This window comes from Microtus oregoni, unplaced genomic scaffold, assembly GCF_018167655.1.
Source record: "Microtus oregoni isolate MIOR12 unplaced genomic scaffold, Mior012 000009F_ref0000495, whole genome shotgun sequence".
NCBI classification, from domain to species: Eukaryota; Metazoa; Chordata; class Mammalia; order Rodentia; family Cricetidae; genus Microtus; species Microtus oregoni.
Window position 1 is genome coordinate 20,819,118 of NW_024543068.1, and position 22,374 is coordinate 20,841,491.

The 22,374-nt window shown below is 45.6% G+C and overlaps 2 protein-coding genes across 6 annotated transcripts in view; one reads left to right on the forward strand and one right to left on the reverse strand.

Annotated features, from left to right (window-relative positions):
* Zbtb25 (zinc finger and BTB domain containing 25) overlaps window positions 1-6,621 on the forward strand; it is a 28,078-nt gene extending 21,457 nt beyond the window's left edge. For 3 of the 4 annotated variants that reach the window (XM_041658479.1, XM_041658482.1, XM_041658481.1), the window contains exon 3: window positions 342-1,871. In XM_041658479.1, coding sequence (XP_041514413.1) covers window positions 342-1,485 — 1,144 coding nt within the window. In that variant the 3' untranslated portion in view covers window positions 1,486-1,871. Of the gene's footprint in view, window positions 1-341 lie in introns of all 4 variants that reach the window. The other variant, XM_041658480.1, reaches the window with a different exon arrangement.
* Window positions 6,622-14,636: 8,015 nt separating this feature from the next.
* Window positions 14,637-21,227, reverse strand: Akap5 (A-kinase anchoring protein 5). Of its 2 annotated transcripts, none has more exons than XM_041658530.1 (2): window positions 21,087-21,227; window positions 14,637-18,684 (listed from the first exon to the last, which is right to left on the reverse strand). In XM_041658530.1, exon 2 carries the CDS (start codon window positions 18,457-18,459, stop codon window positions 16,327-16,329), a length of 2,133 nt encoding a protein of 710 aa, XP_041514464.1. In that variant the 5' UTR covers window positions 18,460-18,684; window positions 21,087-21,227; the 3' UTR covers window positions 14,637-16,326. The 2 variants fall into 2 exon arrangements, with proteins under 2 accessions (XP_041514464.1, XP_041514463.1); XM_041658529.1 differs by having other exon boundaries at window positions 20,936-21,227.
* Window positions 21,228-22,374: the final 1,147 nt, after the last annotated feature.

The following is a 22,374-nucleotide window of genomic DNA, read 5'->3' on the forward strand; positions in this document are numbered from 1 at the left end:
TTTAATGTGTTCAGTGTAAAAGCAGAGCACCTGCTTTAGTCTCTAGTTTTCTGTCCTCTCACCTAGAGCAGATGCTACTGCTCAGGAGTCTCTCAGTGTTGCACTAATCTGAGTGTCCATCTGTGTTTCCTGTGCTGGCCAGCAGACTGGATGTACAAAGGTTTGTGGATGGACCATAAAAGCAGTTAGGATCAGAAACTGATTTCTTGTTACTATATTTCATCAAGGCAGATTGCCAGATTTAAACCTCATGAAGAATTTGTCTTAATCTAAGATTGCTGGAAACCAAAAGACCAACTAGGTTGTGTTTCATTTCATTGAGTTTGTTTTTGTTTTAACAGTGAATGCATAAAAATACAACCAACTGACATCCAGCCTGATATATTCAGCTACTTGTTGCACATTATGTACACAGGAAAAGGGCCCAAACAGATGGTGGACCACAGTCGTTTGGAGGAAGGGATCCGATTTCTCCATGCTGACTACCTTTCCCACATTGCAACTGAAGTGAATCAAGTGTTCTCACCAGAGACTGTGCAGACCTCAAATCTCTATGGTATTCAGATTTCAACAACCCAGAAAACAGCTGTCAAACAAGGGCTGGAGATGAAAGAAACCCCTCCCAGTAGCAGTGGGAACAGAGCTGCTGTCCAAGGTGACCACCCACAGCTGCAGCTCTCCCTTGCGATTGGGCTGGACGATGGGAGTGCAGAGCAGCAGAGGGCCCATCCTGCTGCCCAGGCCTTGGAGGAGCACCAGAAGCCCCCGGTGTCCATCAAACAAGAGAGATGTGATCCAGAGTCTGCGATCTCCCAAGGCCTCTCCTCGTCTTCATCAGAAGTGACTGGCCCCTCTTTTACAGAAAACAGTATCAAAGTCCACTTATGCCATTACTGTGGGGAGCGTTTCGAATCCCGTGGTAACCTGAGACAGCACCTCCATACCCATGTGTCTGGATCTCTCCCGTTTGGTGTCCCTGCTTCCATTTTGGAAAGTAATGACCTTGGTGAAGTGCATCCACTTAGTGACAGCAGCGAGGCTCTTGACTGCCGGAGGCTTAGCTCCTTCATTGTCAAGGAGAAGGAGCAGCAGCAGCCTCCGCCTGAGCACTCGGGCCGGGGTCCCACGGAGCCTTTACAGATCAGTCAAGTGTCTTTGATCTCCAAAGATACAGAGCCAGTAGAATTAAACTGTAATTTTTCTTTTTCAAGAAAAAGAAAAATCAGTTGTACCATCTGTGGTCATAAATTTCTTCGAAAGAGCCAGTTACTGGAACACATGTATGCACATAAAGGTAAATCTTACAGATATAACAGATGCCAGAGGTTTGGGAATTCACTGGCCCAGAGGTTTCAGCAGTATTGTGACAGCTGGCCCGATGTCCCCCTGAAAAGTTCTCGCTTGTCACAAGAACATTTAGACTTGCCTTGTGCCTTAGAGTCGGAGCTCACCCCAGGAAGTGTGGATACCATCCTTGTTGAGTAGCAGCTTCTCCTTTAGAATTTTTATACCAGTCTTGGAAAAGATTCATACGCCATTTTAAATTCATAAATTATTTACTTCCTCATGGTCTGTTGACTTAAAATAATCTGTCCCTGGTTTTGAGGTTTACATACCAGTTCTTATTATAAGACATGGTTATTAAATGTAACTTTCCAATTACCCTATGAACTTTTCTATAAATTAAATGATAATTTGAAAATCAGAAGTCAATGTATAAACTTCAAAGTGACTGATTATTTATAAAATATCTTGTTTTTCCAGGTTACAGAGTCAGTAAGATGAACTTGCATATGAAGCAGATGAGATCTGTTTTAAAGAATGTTTTAGAGGCCGGGAGTGAAGCTCATCTGTAGAGGGCTTGCCTACATGTGTGAGGCTCTAGGCTCAGTCTTCAGCGCACACACAGACAAACGCACTTCAAACTGTCACTCTTGTCTCATGTTTCATATGAATTATGTCCTCATGAAAATGACTTTTAAATATTTTCTGACATACAGGAAGTCTGTAGTTATTTTAATGTATAACTATATATTATAATGTATAAATGTATATTATAATGTTCTAAGACATGGCTATACCAAATCACGAGTAGTTTTACTGTCTACATCCTAGTCCCCAGCCTCTTACATGGCCTCTTATTTAATTAACATCAAGTATACCTCATTTTTTAATAAAAAATATTCCAGCTAGAAGAAAGGACTGGAGAAGCCAGTGCTAAGGAAGTCTTGGACAGAGAAACCAGTTCATACATATATCCAAGCACAGAGGCGGGCTCTGAACCGTCCCTGGGCCAGCGAGCACAGCTACTGTGTCTTTACACACCCAAGGGCAATTTCAGATTTCTATAGCGAGAGGTTTACCTAGATTTGAAGAGAAAAATAAGATACAAACCATCTCTCTAGCTTAACGCAGCAGAATTGTCTAGGCTGTCTGGGTTGATGGTAATTTTCTGAAAGTCACTCTTACAGGTAATTTTGCAGTATAGTGTGGCTTTCACTTCTTCTGTTAGTAAAACTAGTGAAGTAGGTACATCCAGTGTTCCAGGCCTATTTAAAACCCACGCTGGCAGCTCCCCTTTTGTGAATATACTTAACTTCTCTTCTATAGTGGTGACACTTAGAAACTTAAAACCCCAGAAAAATTGAAGTTGATGGACTAAGTGATGGATTTACTGTACCTAAAACATAGCCCATCAAATTTCATTGTTTCTGAAGTGTTTAAGTTTGAAGCTCTGCAGTCAAGGATAAGAAGGCAAGAGAGACTGCAGAAGAGCCCTCCTCCTTCCCCTATCCTATTAAAGCCTAGGCTTCACAGACATTTGAAGAACACCTGAGATGGTCCTGATCCCTGCCCGCCCCCAAGTTTGGAAACAGTCTTGGTATGTGACCCAGGTTGGCCTTAAGCTCTTGGGCATAGCAGTTTTCTGTTTCAGTTTGCCGAGTGGCCGGGCATGTGCCATCTCACAGGTGTTTGAATACATCTAGTAAACGTGATGCTTAGATTTTAGCCACATGCAAAGTCTGAACTGCTCCTGCTCCCATAGAACACCTCTGAAGACATTTCTTAGAGATTCTTCCCCCTGTTTGTGGGGAGCCTAGAGTAATCCAGCTAATTCTGAAACAAAAATCCTTTCTGGGTAAACGGTGAGTTCAGACGGAATAACAAAGCAGTGGTTTCAGAGATACTCTTGCCTGCCTCTCCGCCCAGAACTCGTGAGGTTGATCTCTTGTGAGTTCAAGGCCAGCCTGGTTTATAGAGTGAGTTCTAGACCAGTTAGCTACATAGTGAGACCCTGTTTCAAACAAACAAAAATCACATATGCAAACCACATACCAAACCAAAGTAGCAGTTTTGTTGTCTTTGGTTTTTGAGACTTTCTTGCTATATGGCCCACGCTGACTTTGAACTCACCATCTTCCTCCCCTGCCTTCTTAGTGCTGGGATTATGGGCTGTACCACCAGCCAGGCTTCAGAGTGGTAACTTGAGGGTCGGGTGAAGAACCCCATTAGTGTTGTCTTAAGGTAGTTGAATTTCTGATTTAGAGACTTAGCCTCTGGGGTCAAGACCCATGTGTAGAGAGCAAAATCTAGTTAGAGGGGTTGGTTAAACAAGTATGCTGTTATGTATGGGGGTATTACAATTATATATAATCTTAAACTATTCATTAAAGCACTACTCAGCCATACTACCTTAAATGATTTAACCTTATAGAAACTCAAATACCAATTTAATATATTTTAAACTGTTTAGGATATATTTCCTACTTTTAATTTTTCTTTTTTTTTAAGATACAGTGTCATGTTTAGCCCAGGCTGGCCCCAAACACACTATATAGCTGAGGATGGTTTTAAACTCCTGATCTGCCTGCTCTTCCTCCAGGCACTGGCACTATAGTTGTGCACCCCCTCCACCATGCCCAACTTTCCTTAGCCTTCTCAAATATAAAAAACCCTAACAATTCTCACTTAAATCTTTTCAACTTTTCTGTAATCTTCCTTGCATACCAAGTCATCAGTCTTACACACAAGAGGCCCTTATATAGCCGAAGGGTGGAAACAGAGGCTTTCAGGGTAGGTGAAGGACAGTCAGGAGAGATGCTGACAGAGCTTGCCTACAGCTAATGGCCATGTCAGACACTTCTACTTAAAGTGGAACTGTGATGTGGGATTTCCCCCTATGCTGTGAATATGTTTTTACAGAAATGGGTTAATGTAAGAAGTAAGAGCTAACTAGGAATACACTAGAGTCATTGACCACACGGTGTTGTGATTAGTATAGTTTCTGTGTGATTATTCGGCTCTGGGCAGCTGGGGAATGAACGAGCAGTCTCGGCTTACAGAACCGTATGCAGAAGAGTTAGTAAACATATGTTAGTAAATGAAACGGAATTGTACCTAGAGTCTGGGGAGTAAAGTCATCGCTGCTCACAGATTGGAAGCTGAGGTGAGAGCTAGGTATGGCGCCTCTTGTCCCAGTGCTGGTGGAGGAGTAGAGACAGGCGGGCAGCAGGTGCTCTCAGGCCAGCCCCGCAGAGAGAAGCTCCAGGTTCCGAGAGATCCATGTCTCAAAAACAGGTGGAGAAGTGATTATGGAAGACGTGGTCTCTGGTCTCAACACATGCCCACATGTTTGTGCACACCCACACACATGCATACCCCACACACATACAGAATAAGTGGAAGTCTGTGAGCTTGGAGAAAATATTAGTTCACCTGGTTCCTATCGCTTTTAAAGTTCTCTCATGCCAAGAGCTTTACTCGATTCCTCTCATTTACAAAGCTCCTTTTCATACCAGACCAAAAAGACAAAATGCTGGGTCTTGCCCATCTGTAACCCAGCTGTCAGTAGACTGAGGCAAGACGAGCCTGGAGCTACGTGGCGAGACCCTGACTCAGTCTGCAATAACATTGTTTTAGGAAGTGGAGAAATGTTAGTTTCGTTTTATGGGAAAAGTTCCCCAAAGCTAGTTTTTACAGAGGCATGTAGTCACTGGGATGGTATCTGCTGTCACTTTGTTTTGATTTTTGAAGATTTATTTATCTTTATGTTATGTGTTAAGTGTTTTGCTGTCTTCTGTACATAGCATGCATGCAGTCCCCTGGAGGCCAGGAAAGGGCATCAGAGCCTCCGGAACTCAAGTGGGTGTGGGAACTGAGCCCAGGTCCTCCTCCAGAGCAGCAAGTACCCTTAAACACTGAGTCATCCATTTCTCCAGCCTGTTTTGACTTTTTGAGGTGAGGTCTCACTGTATGGCCCATGCTGGCCTGGAACAGTCTCTTGTCAACCTCCTAAGGGCTGGGATGGCAGACATGTATTGTCGTGGGTAGTTTTGGTTTTGGTTTTTAAGGACATGATTTGTCATTGGGGTGGGGAAAAGTCTTCATACTTTAAAAGTTTTTCCAGAGAAACAGCCTTGCTCTTTACCACATCTGTAAAATGGAGCTTTGTCTCTGTCTTAAGCAGTGTGGTTTGGGTAATGGTTGCCAAGTTGAACCAGGAGTTGCTTGCTGGATGTACTTTGTTGCCAAATGCCGCCCTCTTGTGTTGAGGTAAATAATCTCTGCTGGCTCACATTTTGAAGGCATGGTGGGGAAAAAGCCCTGGTTCTTACCAACCGGCTCTGTATTAGGCAGATTTTTAATAGATCTTCTCCACTCTGGCCAGCTTTAAACCCCCTCTTCTCCCTGGATCCTGCGTCATGGTGTTTTCTGGAGAAAAGTAGAGGCGTCTCAGCATTTGTTCTTAGTGGGGGAACCCAGTAAATGCAGTCTGCCTTCAAACCAATGTTGTTGTTTTTATTGTATAACCTTGAGATGGTTACTCACTTCTCCGACTGACCTCCCAGGTAAAGTGGGTGTCAACAGCACCCACCTCACAGGGATACAGTCAGTACCGTCGGGCTTAAGACTAAAATTGTGTTAGTGTAGTGATGACAACCAGCCTCTGAGGAAACCTTCATAGCTGGAGCCCTAGTCAGTATTTCTTCCTGTAGATTCTAGAACGTGTTTGAAGCTATCATGTACTACTTACTAGCCAATTAGCTGAGGAAACTGGTTTTTACAAAAATACTCTGGAAATAGCAGTGTTATGTAAATTCTTACTCTACTGTTTTCTACTCTTCGGCAAGGAAAAGGAGGATTAGCATTGTTGGGAATAAAATACACTACTTCAGTATTAAAGAGACTTTCTCCCAAATACATTGTTTCCATTAAAAAAAAAACAAATAAAATTGAAAAAAAAATCCCATCGTTTCTTGGAATGAAGATGGTCTAAACAGTAGACGGAGGAAAGAAGTGGGATGAGGACGCCACCTAGTAGCTCGCCAAGGTTCTGAGCTAACTCTGGAGAAGCCTTCCCGAACACTGACGGAAGCTGCTGGTGGTCGTGAAGAGCGAGGACAGACCCTGCAGCCTGTCTGCACAGGCAGTTCTTGATATGGAAACCGGATTCCTGACGAAGACTTGATAGGTGTTTGTGTGGTGACTGCATTAGAAGTAGGTCGTGTGGAGAACTTTTACAGTGTAACCTGTGTGTTTTCGTGTGCTTAAACTTTATCTGTGACATTTCATTATGATAAGTTGTTAAATTCCTAGGAGTGAACCCTGTAAATGCTTCTGTGCTAACCACGTCTGTGTAATTGGTCTTTCTTTTTAACCTGGTATGTCACCTGGCCCTAAATCTGGGTGTCTTAATGCAAGTATCCCAAACTGACTTTCATCCTAGATTGCGAGAGTCCGTTGTGCTTCGGAGTGTGGGTGTGTGGGTGTGTGTGTGCAGCTGCCCTCAGCTCCCCTGCTGTGTATGAACTATAGTCACCTCACCACAGTAGAACAGAATAGAAACTTAAATTACTCAAAAAGAAACTCCGGTCCAGCCTGGTACCGCATATCTCTTCCAGTACTCAGGAAGCTAAAGCAGTAAGACTGTGAGATCAAGGCCAGGCTGATCTTATTTCTTAAAAAGAAAAAACCAAAAGAGTCTAGAGAAATGCCTCAATAGTTAAGAGCACTGACTGCTCTTCTAAAGGACCCAGATTTGTACTGAGTACCCATATCAGGCATCTTAACTACAGGAGGATCCAACACCCTTAATTTCCGACGTACCTGTAATCGTGTGTGCACATATCCATGCACACATAATTAAAAATAAGCCCCAAACTAACCTAAGAGCTTCCATAATTAAAAAGACCTAATGAATCCTCAGGTTATCAGGCACACAGAGCAGATGTAGGACGACAATACACTGTAGGGTTTTACTTCCGTGTGACATGCCACAAATTGCCTCAGGAGTGCTATACCGAGTTTTGTCTCCCAGCTGGAGTGGAAACTGACTTTCATCTGTTTTATGAAGACACGTCCCTTGATCTAGTGACAACAGAATATTGGCTTGTGGATTTCTATCTAGTCATTTTGGACTTAATACTGATCCAATGGAATGCATGATGTGTTTACTCCGAAGTCAGTTCTCTTAGGGTTGTCCTTTATGTCAGCTTTAGAAGATGTTCAATTGGATTATTAAAGTCGGAAGTAGAGCTGCAGGAAGGGCTTAGTAGGTAAAGTGCCTCTTGACAAGCATCAGGACCCAAGTTTGTGTCGCCAGGGCTCACATACAAAGCCGGTGCTGTTGCACACGCCTGTAACTGCAGTATGTGGTGGAGGGGTGGGGGCATGGTAGATCCCTGAAGGTCATTGATTCAGCGAGAGCTGTGAAGAAAGACCCGTTTGCAGCCTCACGTGCACATGCGCCTGCCCACACTGACAAGTGCACACACAACACACTACCAGCAGAAGGGAAATAAAGTTAGATATATGTATTCATTAACAAAAAAAAATCCAGCCTCAAACTCATAGTCCTCTTACCTCAGCCTCCCAAGTTCTGGGATGATAGCCTTACGCTTCCACTTTTAGGTCAAGACAGTTTTAAATCTGATGTTTAAAGTAAGTAATTGGCTGGGTAGTGGTAGCACACGCCTTTAATCCCAGCACTGGGGAGGCAGAGGCAGGGGAAGCTCTGTGAGTTCGAGGCCAGCCTGGTCTACAAGAGCTAGTTCCAGGACAGGCTCCAAAGCTACAGAGAAACCTTGTCTTGAAAAACCAAACCAAAACAAAAAACAACAACAAAATTAAGTAATTGTATCTCTAAAGTCTGTTAAAAGAAAAATATGATGGTAATTTATAATGCGTGTGAATTTTAATCTGGCCAAAAGATGGCACCAGTGTACCATAAAAATGGTGTTCTTCCCTGTTTGGGCATTACCCTTCAGCTCATTTGGTGTTTGATGAACTCCGTCTGGACCCTCCCTTACCTTACAGTCAGTTCTGTTAGGTAACAGCGACTTGGCAGCCCTCTGTGCATCTGACTTACAAGAAACACAGCCACATATAACACACTTATGGTTGTGCCATTGAACAAGCCTGAGGATTTTTGCATGTCATTAAGAGTAAGGTCATGGGACATTGACTCTCCTGATCATATATCGAACTCAGTTAATGTTTACCTGCTCGAGAACCAAGTGGAGACATTCGGGGAAATCCTACCTTGCTTGGTCCTTTCTTTCTTTCTTTTATTGGCATATATTTATTGCACGTAGTGTGGGTTTCATAAAGTCAACTTCAGGTATGTCATGTGCTCTGACTCCAGTCATCCCCTCCCATTTCCTCCCCCACCCATGGTGTTGTTGTTTCATATTTATTCATCTATCTATCTATCTATCATCTATCATATCTATCATCTATCTGTCTATCTATCTATCTATCTATTTTTGAGGCAGGGTCTCTCAGTTATATAGCTCAGGCTATTCTGCAACTCACTATGTAGACCAGGCTGGCTTCAAACACACTGGGATCCGTCCAGCTCCACCTCCCTGTGCTGACATTAAGGGCATGCACCACCACACCCACATCACCTACCTCTTTCCTTTTATGTCTTATGAATGAGGCAGGAAACCGAGAAACAAAGCATTCATTTTCTTTCAGCATCCATCTTATTTTTCTTAGCTTAATATCCAGTTGCATCCATTTTCTGACAAATGACTGTTTCGTCTGTTTCGTTCTTCTGGCTGAATGAAGCTTCTGTGTACGTCTAACACATTTTCTTTATTAATGGACACCAAGGACCCTAACTTGGTTATGGTGAATTGTGCTGTAGCCAGCATGGATGTAGACGTATCTCTGTGGCGTGTTGATGTGGAACTGTTCAGGTGTGTACCCAGAAGAGGTACAGGTAGGAAACAGTTCTGACACGTGGGATTGCATGAGATTTAAAATCTCCTACTCAGCTGAAGCATAGTGTCCTACTCCTTTAACCCAGCAGAGGCAGGCAGATCTGTGAGTTTGAGGCCAGCGTGGTCTACCAAGCTAGTTCCAAGACAGCCAGGGATACACAGAGAGACGCTGTCTCAAAAACACAGAGGGAGGAAGAGGAGCTCCTGTAGCAAAGGAAAAGAGTAAAGGGCAACCTACAGAGAGGGAGAAGTCCAAATAGCTGTGCATCTGACAGGATTGCCATCGAGAATATAGAAAGAACTCAAAAAGCGAAACACACACACACACAACAAAAACAAGCAATCCAGTCACGAAATGGGCTAATGGAAATTGTGATAAACAGCCAGTTCTCAGAAGACGAAGAAAAAATGACTAGCGAACATTAAAAAGTGCTCGGCGTCCTTAGCCACTCCTGAGGTACAGCTGAAAGCCATGCTGAGACTCTGTCTCTCCACCATCCAGAAAACAAGAGGTGGAAGAGGAATCATAAACTGATGCTGGGCTCACAGACCGGCACAGCCCCTGGAAATCGGTGTGGCGTTCCCTCAAAGAAGCCAGAACTGGTATTCACCTTGCCTCTCCTTCCCTTTCCTCACACACTTGCTACCTGCAGGTCAGCTGTCGGCCTTTCAAAACTACAGTTCCGGGCTGGAGAGATGGCTCAGTGGTTAAGAGCATTGCCTGCTCTTCCAAAGGTCCTGAGTTCAATTCCCAGCAACCACATGGTGGCTCACAACCATCTGGAATGAGGTCTGGTGCCCTCTTCTGGCCTGTAGACATACACACAGACAGAATATTGTATACATAATAAATAAATAAATATTAAAAAAAAAAACTACAGTTCCTGACCCCTGCAGGGATGCCCTTCCGCTCCCTCCTTCCTCACTTCTACCCAAGTCCCCCTTTAATAGTCTCAGCTCTCATCAGCTGCCCCATTTGTTTTTTAGCTCTCTGCCCCCCTCTGCCTGCAGTGCTTTGACTAGTATTCTCCTCCGGCTTTGTACTAGTGCTTAAGTTTCTGTACAGCTGAGCTTTCTTGAGAAATGACCCCGCCTTCCCTCAGATAAATTGTCTGCCAGTGTTTACACAACATTAGACCTTTTTCTGTTGAAACAACTTGGCTATATGGTATCAAATAACAAAGTATCCCTCAAACTATCAATCCCATGGTGGCCCCTCCTGTCAGAAACCTGAAGGAATGACAGTGCTGTAGGAGAATTCTGGTATAATCTTTGTCCCCTCTCTTCTGGGTACTAGGAGCCCAGACATCCAGGCAGCCCTTATCCCTGCTGCTGTCTGCTGTTGGACCTGCAGGAAGGTTTAGGGGAGATCCGTGTGTGCCTCACAGGCCTTTGAAGAAGGGAACTTGGGCATTCAGCTCTGCCACAGTTTTCTGTGGCGAAAGCTGTTCAGAGTCTAAGTCCTACGTAGATTAAAGTATGAAGGCAAGAGAGAAAGTTCCCTAATGCACACCACAGGCCTGGAGGGAGAGGGAAAACTCAAAACTCTTCTAAGGCTGAACCTGCCCTCCCTCCCTCCCCCTCTCACCCCAGGCCTGTGGGCTCAGGTGCTGTTAGCACAGCGCTTCCTGATTTGTTTACTTTTGGTTTTCTTGTCCCCTTGGGTTCCCAGTCCTCTTGTGTCAATGCTTCCAGTGTGCAAGGACTGGGTGTGAACACCACCACACCCAGAGTAACACACACACACACACACACACACACACACACACACACCTCATGCAAAGCTGGTCATTAAGCCCAGGGTCTTTCGGTCTCACCAAGGCTGGGCAAGCACTCCCGCACAGACACACAGTCCTTCCTGCTCCCTGTTTCTGTGTTTTAAAGTATAAGCCACGAAAGCCCACTCTTCGGCACCTGTGTGGATGTATCCTGCCCCAGTGTCTCCACGCAGAGCAACCCCAATGGCCAAAGATTATACTCAGTACAACTCGGGGAACAAAATCTCACCAATGAACACTTTTGAGGTTGGCTGCACTGCTGCACAGTGGGCTGTGCCAGCCTTGCCCTGCTTTCTCCTGCCATATTTTTGTTTATTAATTTGTTAGTGGCTACAGGTTGTGTCACATGCCTGGTTCTCCTGGTTTAAACACTGAGCTTTTAAAAACTGTTATTTTGAATTTCTGCATAAATAGCAATTTTTACTATCAGAGGAAATGATAGTAAACTAAAAATACTCAGTATTTGCGGTAGTTACTCCTTTTTGGTTTTTATTTGTTTATTTTAAAGGCTGTCTTGGGACTGTTATGTAGACCAGGCTCGCCTCAAACTCACAGAGATCCTCCTGCCTCCGCCTGGGATTAAAGACATATGCCACCACACCCAGCTCGCTAATTTTGATTGACCACACCTAGGGGACAGCTTCTAGGCACGTCTGTGAGAGAGTACGTGGATCAGGTTACTTGAGTGGGAAGACCCACTGTAACCATGGGTGGCCCCCTTCCATGAGCTAGGGCCCTGTGCTGAACAGACAGAAGAAAAGAAGCTGAGAGCTACCGTTCATCCTCTCTGTTTCCTGAGGTGGACCCAGTGTGACCAGCTGCCTGAAGAAGTCCATGGCTTGTACCCCTCAAACCATGAACCAAGATAAATCCCCCTTTGGGTTGCTTTTGCCAGGTATGTTGTCACAGCAACAACACACGTGCAGTAGGTATATAAATCTCAGATGTAAAATGTGGGACTGAGGTTGGGGGTCAGCGCCACTAAATGGTGTGATGGCGCACATCTATAATCCCAGCACTTGGGAGGCTGAGGCAGGAGGATGCTCAAGGCTTGCCTGTCTTACAGTACACTGGAAGTAGTAGTGGGAGCAGAATGAAATGAGGGCTTTAGGAAATCAAGCTCGTGAAACAACCAGCTGAAGTTGATATGTGGCTAACGTAAGCCCTTCCACACTGTGGCTCATTATGAAACCATGAGGATTATTAACAATTCACATACTAACAATACAGAAAAGACAGGCTGGGTGGTGGTGGCACACACCTCTAATCCCAGAACTTGGGAGGCAGAGGCAGTTGGATCTTGAGTTTGAGGCCAACCTGGTCTACAGAGTGAGTTCCAGAACAGTCAGAGAAACCCTGTCTCAAAAAAACAACAAACAAGCCCCGCCAAAAAGCCCCAGAAAAGCAACTGATGCAATAGGTAAGGAACAGTGAAACCTTCCCTTTTGTTTGTTTGATTTGGTTTTGAGGTCTCGGAGACTGAGCATGTCGCTTTGCCACTGGGTTCAGATGACATCACATTCAGAACTGTCTGTTCTTACAGTGTCTGATCGGAGTTCTGTTTGCGTTTCTTTGCTGGAGGTGAACTCCTTTAGGCCTGGGTCGAAATGTCTCTGTAATCCCTAGCAGAGTGGAACTTTTTATAGAACTAAGTTTTCTCATTAGTGTGATCTTTACAGTTTTAGGAAATGACTATAATTTCCCATATCCCTTTTTAAAGACACAGATAAAATAAATAAGTTAATATAACATTTATTCTGTATTTGTCAGTACATGAATTAATTCAACTTGAAAACTTTCTCTCTACAGAATATTATCTCTTGAATATGCGCCTCTGATTCACAGAAATACTAATTTTAATGAGGATACAAAATGGTTACTCTTACTTTTTAATGGCTCATCCACTTAACATTTCTATGGCAAAGACCCAACATGTGTGGCATTGTACAGGCCTTCTTCCTGCACCTGGTCACAAATCAGAATGGATACAGTGTTTGTGTTCAGACTGCCACTATATTCGGGTCCCAGTCCCCCATTCCAGACAGAAACACTCTTCCTACTTCCCTGATTGGCATTTATCTTTTTGCTTTGTCTGTGGCTGCTTTTCCCCATCCTGGCTTCTGTTGCCACTTCTTTCCTTCCAACACAGACACACAGGCACACAGACACACACACACCCTGCCCAGGATGAGCTGTGGGAGGTCCTACTACCAAGACATTGATAGGCTTAATCCTAATACACGTTGGCTCTATCTTAATTGGGGCACACATACTTTATATAGATTCATCCTAATAAACTTTTGTCAAGGATCATTACAAAAAATTCTTGTTAAAAATGTGATAAAATGCAGTATGGATTAAAACTTTCAATTCCATATAAGAAACTTTGTTACACAGTAAGACAGGAATTTGAACCTAAAGAAACTCTACAGTTTAAATGAAGATATTAAAAAAATGCAAAAATGGCAGGCAGAAAAGTCAAATCCTGGCACAGTTAGTATTAAACTAGGAAGTAGAACACACTCAATAAAGCCAACAGAAGGATCTTTTCAAACAACAGGGTTCGAAAGTCTAACAATTATTTTAAAAAGTCTGACACAACCCCTAAAAAATTCTCAACTATAAAAATTAAGGCAAATTGAAGTTAGACATTTGCCGATGGAACGAACTGTGCGCCATGTGTACAGGCAAGGCTGGCCCGGGGCCTTCTCACAGGCCAAGAGCCTCACCTCGGCTCAGACGCCACCAGATAGTAGACCAATTAAGATCATCGCCATCTCGGCGCTATCAAGCCCATTGCCGTGGAGGAGAATTGTGCAGACAGCTTCTCTGAAGAGCTCCGTTGGTGCCACCTGCTCTTTATTCTTGGAGGTGGAGGAGGTGGCAAGGAACATGATTTCTGTTGGAAAGTTCTTTTGTTTTCTGCTACCTTTACTTAAATGTTACCAGGTACTATTTTTAATATCCTAAAAAGTGCTTTGAAAAAAAAAGGTTAAGGGAATAGTCACACACACACACACACACACACACACACACACACACACACGTCTCGGCAAGTACTCATAGTCTCTGTCTTGTAAGTGGAGTGAATAATGCTTGACTCTTAAGGGGGTGAAGATAATATATTGAAAAATTGCTAAGTATCTGATAAGCCCCCCGCCTTCAAAAACAAATTAGAGTCTAGCTGATAAATGTTCATTAAAGGCAGATTTCAATTAAAATTCCTGTGAGTGATTAATGATGCCTAAATTGATTCCTTTAAACTGGTTGGTTTAAGGCCAAAAGGGTGTAAATTGAGTCAGAATCTTTCTACATATTTTTCACAGAAGGTCAAACTGCTTGAAATGCATCCTATCATAATAAAATATTTTATAGTAGACTTCCAAGCTATCTGATTCCTGCTTTTTTTCTTTATAAAAATGGAACAGTTTGGGCCATCCTAGATTCCTCTATAATTTGGCCACATAGCAGATATATCAGATTGCAACCCACTGATGAATTTCTGCATCCTGTTTCCAGACAGAAACGCTCTTTAAGTCCTTAGAAAAGCCAGAGAAACCAATTAAGAATAAAGTATTCTATTTCCAGATGGAAATTCTCTTTAAGTCCCTAGAAAAGCCAGAGAAACCAATTAAGAATGAAGAAGAATATATTTTCTTATAAAAACAATCAATCAATCATAATGGCTCCTAACCAAAGGTGTATTTATCAAACAGCAGTATAAGGAACACACACACACTAAAACTTGAAACTTGGGGCTACTTTTTTACCCCCAAAATTACGTAGTTACTTTCCATTTTTCAAGATCCCCAAATCTAAAATACCCTTAATAATTGCTAAGTGCTGTATATTTTATAGCTTTTTCTCATTCATAAGAGATTATTAGAAACTTTAATGCAAGTATATTGGCTTGGAGCCATTCTAATAGTAAATAGATACAGGATTATTTAAAATACTGCAAAGTGCACCAACCTTAATCAGGCATTTAAAACTGTTCATTTTAAACATATTTGCTGGTAGCTATACAAGTCTATTAGCACCGTACAGTGGGTTATTCTCTCAAAGATGATTTAGCAGTGATTTGGTTTCATGTCTAAAAGGTACACAATTAAAAGAAATGTATTGGGGGGGGGTTCTAAATTGAATGATGCCCCCATCACCTGTTGAAAACATAAAGGTAGGCAAGCCAAGAATCTTGCTAAACATCCAGCATTTGGTTAAATTCCAAAGCCACGTTGGTTACTTCTGTAAGAGATCACAATAGGTATTTACAAACTGAAAGTACAGGAGAAAGCAATGGACACATATGCAGGCCATCATCACTGTTAAGTGCAGGGCAGATGAAAACCACTGGCGCTCCCGCCTCCGGAGGATGCTCTCCATCAGCCCCCTCCATCTGCACTGCCTTTAACATCATCACTGGGTCAGAGAGTGGGGCGGGGTGCTGTACAGTATGAACCCTCACCCGCGGGGCTGGGAAGCATGTTACACTATCATGGCTAGACACATCGGAAAAACACCGGTGTTAAAAACCTATGCTTTAGCATGAATTTTGACTTTTTATTCACTCGTATACATAGTTCACGTTTGGCCAAGAAGAAATACTTTCAGAAGAATATTACAGTTTTCCTGGGCCTCCAGAAGTCGTTCCGCTAGAGGGAATCCTCCATCATCTGGGGAGTTTGCCTTCTGGATGAAACATACTATTCCCTTTATGTATTTGCTTCTAATGTCTCAGCAGACAGTCCACACGGAGATGGGTATATACAAGTCTGCTGGGCAGAAGACGGGGTGAGAAGAAAACACACTCCCGGTTGCCACGCTTACACACTTGTTAACACTCGCCTGGCTGAAGGAACCTGGGAATGGCTTTTGGAAGGAGCTTGTGCGGGACTAGAAACCCTCTCACCTGACTCACCACGAGAAAACATACTGTAAAAGCAAAGCAAAGGCAGCGTTCGCCTTTACACGGGGTTGACCCGTCAGAAAAAAGCCGGACTTCGTGACGCAGGGAGCCTAAGCATACCAGTGTTCCATAAGTAGTCTTCCTCAAAGCACAGAACTCATCGCTGGTCACTTCTGCACCTTCCTGTGTGTCACTGCGTCCTGTGATTTGTGCTGACTGCCTCCCTCCAGTCCAGAAGCGATGGTGTTTGGGTGAGTTTTATAAACTTCATTTATTCTTCAGCCCTTCTGGGTTGGAACCGTACCTTTAAATTCCACAGATGGAATTTATTACTGAGAAAGAGGTGTCACAAATGTATAAAATAATTCATCTGTAGAGTGTTTTTTTTTTCCTTTCCCATGATCTGGGAATGAAGTCACTGTAACAGAGTATTTATTTTATTATCCTCGGAAACCATTTCATTAACCAGCTGTTCTACAGACAACTGGATAGCATTCTTGACGAGGGAAGAGGCTGTTTCTATTAACAGTGTTTCATATTGTTCTGAAGTTCTCCCTTCGAAATCACTATCATTAGCAAAAACCCCTACTTGCTCATTTTCCATTGACATTAGGAATTGCTTAGGGACATTTTTAGATTTCTTAACATCAAATTCACTGATTTCAGTGTCTGTAATGATAATAGCAATTGGCTCCATTCTTTTGCATTCCTCTGATCTGGGTTTCTCTGTATCAATTCCATTTTCTTTCAGATCTGGTGCCTGGGCCATTACAGCTTCCTCTGCCTGGGCCACTACAGTTTTCTCTGCCTGGGCCACGACAGCTTCCTCTGCCTGGGCCATTACAGCTTCCTCTGCCTGGGTCACGACAGCTTCCTCTGCCTGGGCCACGACAGTTTCCTCTGTCTGGGCCACGACAGTTTCCTCTGCCTGGGCCATTACAGTTTCCTCTGCCTGGGCCACGACAGCTTCCTCTGCCTGGGCCACGACAGCTTCCTTCGCCTGGGCCACGAGAGCTTCCTTCGCCTGGGCCACGAGAGCTTCCTTCGCCTGGGCCACGACAGCTTCCTCTGCCTGGGCCATTACAGCTTCCTCTGCCTTGGCCACGACAGCTTCCTCTGCCTTGGCCACGACAGCTTCCTCTGCCTTGGTCACAAGAGCTTCCTCCACCTGGGCCACTACAGTTTCTTCTGCCTTGGCCACGAGAGCTTCCTCTGCCTGGGCCACGACAGCTTCCTCTGCCTTGGCCACGACAGCTTCCTCTGCCTTGGTCACAAGAGCTTCCTCCACCTGGGCCACTACAGTTTCTTCTGCCTTGGCCACGAGAGCTTCCTCTGCCTGGGCCACGACAGCTTCCTCTGCCTTGGTCACAAGAACTTCCTCCACCTGGGCCACTACAGTTTCTTCTGCCTTGGCCACGAGAGCTTCCTCTGTCTGGGCCACTACAGTTTCCTCTGCCTGGGCCACTACAACTTCCTTTTCCTGGGCCACTACAACTTCCTTTTCCTGGGCTATTACAGCTTCCTTTGCCTGGTACAAAGCACTTTTGTCTGCCTGGCTGACAGCAGCTTCCTCTGCCTGACTCAGTGGGGTTTCTTCCACCTGGCCCTGCACAATGTCACTAGCTTTCTTTTCTCCAGCAGCACCTTCTCTACTTCTGTCACCTTTCGCACTGGGTGCACGGTCTCGGATGCTGTCACTGGGTTTGTCCACACCGCGTTCATACGCGGTGGCTGGTGAGGCAGGAACACGAGAAGCCACTGGACGGGTGCTGTCTGCTTCTGAACTCTCAAGTGGACTTGCTTGCTGCGCTTGTACACCTGGCTTTTCCTTAATCACTTCAGCTTCCTTTTCCAGCACGGGAGTTCCCATCTGAATAGCAGAAGACTCATCTTTTAATTCCAGTTCTACGGAAATCACATTCTCTCCAGATGTGATGTTGCGGCTGACCTGCGGTTCTTGGACATCTTTACCCTCTTCCACCAACACACCTTCCTGTGGGCCCTGTGTGGACTTAGCCTGGCTTGTCTGGTCAGCCGGCTGGGTCTGGGTTTTTATCTCCAAATCCTCAGCCCCTCTCTGCTGGACTCCCATGTTGTAGTCTGAGTCTTCCGTGAGTTTAGAATGACGACTTCTCTTTGCCCCTCTTGAGAATCTTATGCAAGGAATCTTAAGTCTGGATTTTGCCTTTTTCTTAGGAAGAGCTGCATCCTCGGGCTGCTCTTCAGCCGCAGATGGCTTCTGCGCCTTCGAAGACGCTGACCTTTTCCTAGGTGTCACAAGGCGTTTGATGGAGGCCCAGGCCCCGGCTGGCTGTGGCTGATCAGAGGCCCCGGCTTCTGGGGGACGTGTCTTGGTCCCCTCGGCAGTCTTGGAAGCAACCTTAGACTTCATCTTGCTTGCTTTCTTCCTTCTCTTGAAGCAGAGCGTGGCTCTGTTCCTCTCCTGCCTCTCTTTCTGAGGACACACAGCCCCTGGGTCCTTTTCATCCTTCGTTTCTATCTGAATCTCAGAAGCTCCGCTCTCCATTTTCACGCTAGACTCTTTCATTCTCTGAGGAGTGTCTTCTCTCTTCTTCTTGAAGTCCTTTGTGACAAAAATATCACACCAAGCCCGGCTTCTCCCGGGTGTCCACCCTTTCACTCCACAGCTGTTTCAGCGGCTTCTTCAGGACAAAATGCCTTATTTGTCTGTTGCTTGCGATTTCTTCCTTTAATTTCCCCTTGGAATGAAAGCTCTTTCCTGGGTAAACTTCTCCTCTATTCAAAGACCAACCTGAGAAGAGAAAAGATGGGGTTTTATTTCAGCACAAGCCTAGTATTTTTCATACAGACTGCATCACGTGGGGCATATGCTCCACAGAACATACTGGAACAACCATGGCTGCAAAGTGAGGCTTGCTTTTGCCCTATTGAAAAAAAGATTCCAGTGTGAACCCATTTTGCTTTATCATTTTTGTTAAAACTTCGTTGGAGGTCACTCTGCACGTATGCCCTTGCCCTTAGTTGACTTCTCCATGAATTGTTCACGGCCCCACACAGAAAGTTTAGCAAACACAAAAAACAACAGGGGGCCAGGTGATAGGCAGCTGGACTTCTTTCTCGTCACATCCAGCGAAGAACGGTTGGTACTGCTAGGGGCTTAGAGATGACTAATCATGTCGAGCCCAATGACAGAACTGAGCTCCCAAGTGGGTGGTGGGCTCGCAGGAAGCCTTAGGCTAGATGAGGTCCTAGCCAGAGTTAGCAGCAGAAATCTTGACTCTCTAGTGTTCTTTCTATTGTGGCATACGGTTTCTGTTCTAAAAATGTACATCCCATCAAGGAGGTGCTACTTTCCATACACACTCAGAAAAACCCAGCATTGCTGTCTTTCTCCCGTCCTCAAGACGTTGTGTAACTCTGACATCTCTCCCCACAAGCGTCTGCCACTCATACTTTCCTGCTGTAACTGCGCAGAGCTGGAGGTAAGTTAGTGAGGTCATAGCCAGCACTGGTTGTGCAACTCTTGTGTTACGAGGTGGCGTGGAGCACTTTCACAGGTGTCTCTAACCTGCACCACGGTATCCCGGAGTGAGGAGGTGGTGAGATCTCTCCATCTGCAGTTAAGCAGCCTGCCTGAGATTACAAAGCTAGTCAGCCACAGTGCTCAGATTTAGCCTGAGACTGCCTGGCTTCTGAAGCCCGTGCTTTAGTTCCGTGAGACAGTGGAGCGCTTTAAAACACGCAGCCGAGGCTGGTCTCGGTGGTGCACGACTGCCATTCCGGCGTGTAGGAGGTGGAGGCGGGAGAATCAGGCAAGGTCATCCATAGCTATACAGTGCAGTTGAGGCCAGTGCTGGCTACACGAGACCCCATCTCAAGAGAGAAAAAGGAGAAAACTATGCTTTGGATCTGGGCACAGAGCTCAGTGATAGCACTGGTTTAGCATGCCACAAGGTAAGGGATTTGGTCCCCAGTGCCCCCCCCCCAAAATACCAATCTACAGAATAGAATGGCTTAAAGAATGGGGACATAGGGTAATCACACAACAATTCTATGGATTTTAGTTGACAGATGTCCTGAGTTAGGCAAATTATTCTGCTTGCATGTAAATTTCTCACTGCTCTCTCATTTGGGTACCAGCTCCTAATTCTCTGTAGAACTGGAGCCCTGAAAAATCATTTAAAGATCTAAGGAGATTTTTTTTTAAGGTAGGCATTACATGTTTCATCTTCCTACACAGAAATATAAAATTCTAGAATAATGATGGAACCAGAAACCATGTACAATCTCTCCTCTCTCCTCACGCACCCTTTATAAGCACTAGAGCCCAGTCTTAATGGCTCCAAGCCTGAGCAAACATTCCTTCTAAGCAGAGGATGTATGGATAGAAGAAATATTCAAATGCCATCATATCCGGAAAGTATCTGAAACTAACCGAATGGCCGAGGGGTTTGCAGGAGAGGCTTCTCTGATCGTGCATCACTGTAGAAATGAGTACCCCAACAAGTGTATCCCAGGCAGGGAAAGGATGCAGCCAGCAGGAGTTAAAACTTTGCAGACTGTTGAGACTGCAAATGATTCGCCTTTACCTTCCAGTGGAGCACGATCGCCTTGGAAACCTTAACGTCCCTGCTCTCCTTCGCTGGCAGAATCTCACGTCTAAGGCCACAGAAAACAACCACCACCCTTACCCCTCCTTGGGCAGCAAAGAGCAATCACTATCCAAGCAGAGCAAGGAACCTTTCCCAGCACCAGACACAAACCGCTAAGCTTCCTCCTGGAGGAAGGACTCTATCCTCCAGGCTTGACACCCCCGTGCAAGAGACAGGGCTCAGGAGAAAGTGCTCAGAAAGGAAAACACCGGAGGCATGGAAGAGATAGCCCATCTTTAAGCTAGCTGCAGAATTATCATAGACCTTAGCCGAGAATCACAGTTCCCCAAAAAGCCTTGAAGAAGGAAAACGGATAGGTAGCCGCTGCCAAGACTCCAGCAGCACCGCATGCGAAGCGAGCGGGCGGCAGAACTGCCCAGAGTCACCCACCTGGAGACGCCTGAGGACCAGGCGACCTTGCAGTCCGCGCCCCTCGCTGTCTGGTGACCCGGACCCCGGTTCTGCCGCCGCCGTCACCTGCCCACTAGGGACTCAGTGCATCCGATCCAGACCCAGAGCCTCTGGTCCTGCCTCCACTTACCCAGAGCGTCGCGGTCTCGGGCCAGCTCTGCTCCCGAGGTCGGGGCGCATGGGCCCAAACAACGGGGAGCTCCGGAAGCCGCGGAGCGCGCAGCCCTCTGCAGAGGGACCGCAGCCGCACGCCCCCTCCCCAGTGCGGAGAGAGACAGCTGGCCGCGCCAATGCGAGCGGAGCAGCGGGGCGGGGCGAGGGGCGGGGGCGGGGCAAACCCAGCCAGCCACCTGCCAGCCAACTGCCCGGCCGCCTGGAAGAGACCTTCGTGCTCCCGCCCCATACGCAACCCCGCTGCATAATGACATCAGGGTCTGGGTAGAGGGACCAGCAAGGGAGAGCAGGAGGACCGCAAGGAGAAGAGGGGAGAGGACCCCTCATTTCCTGAGACTCACAGTCGCAAAAAAAAAAAAAGAGAAACGTTTGAAAATGCGAGGCGCCCACCATAAATTCCTCTCGAACATTAAAGACAAGGTAGACAGTTTATCTTCAAAGAAAGATTGATGGGGTGGAAAAGATGGCTCAGCGCTGAGCAGCACGTATTTCCTTTTCCAGGGGATCCGAGTTCGATCCCCATTACCCACATCAGGCGGCTCCCAACCACCTGTAACCAACTCTACAGGGATATCTTGCTTCTGTGGGCAAAATACACTCGCATGCACATGCCCGCTCTCCCTCCATAACTAAAAATAAATTTAAAAAGCAAGACCCATAACCGTACAGAATCATAAGGGGTCATCTGGAAAAAAATATTTTGAGACAGGTCTCAGTGTCTAGCTCTGGCCGACCTGGCATTATGTAGACCAGGATGGCACCCAGCTCACAGAGATCTACCCACCTCTGCCTCTGGAGCCACACCTGGGTAGAGAGAAAATTATGTATATGGTAAGAAACTGAAACAAAACCAGCTTTGTCAAACAGGACCCCAGACCTACAGAGGCCAAGCTGAGGTCTGCTGGAGGGATGTGGTCATCTACATTCATAGGGCACAGGTGAGGGGCGTATAGAACACAGCCCGTCTAATGTCTCACCTAGAAGCACAGCTGCTTTTAGCATTCCTTGGGGGTTGCTCACCTTGTTCCTCTCAAGAGGGGATGGAGATAAGAGCACTTGCCATTCCAGCCCCATTTGGAGCAGAAGGTGCTGGCAGAGTCCACACTCCGGAGCAGGAAGGTGTCGTGTTGGGTGAAAAACAGCCCAAGTACATTTCTGTGCACATAAGGTGTGGCTTCCACAGCTCAGGGCCAGTGATTTGGGGTGTTTTCAAGAGCTTCAGCTAAGGTCCTGTAAATGACATC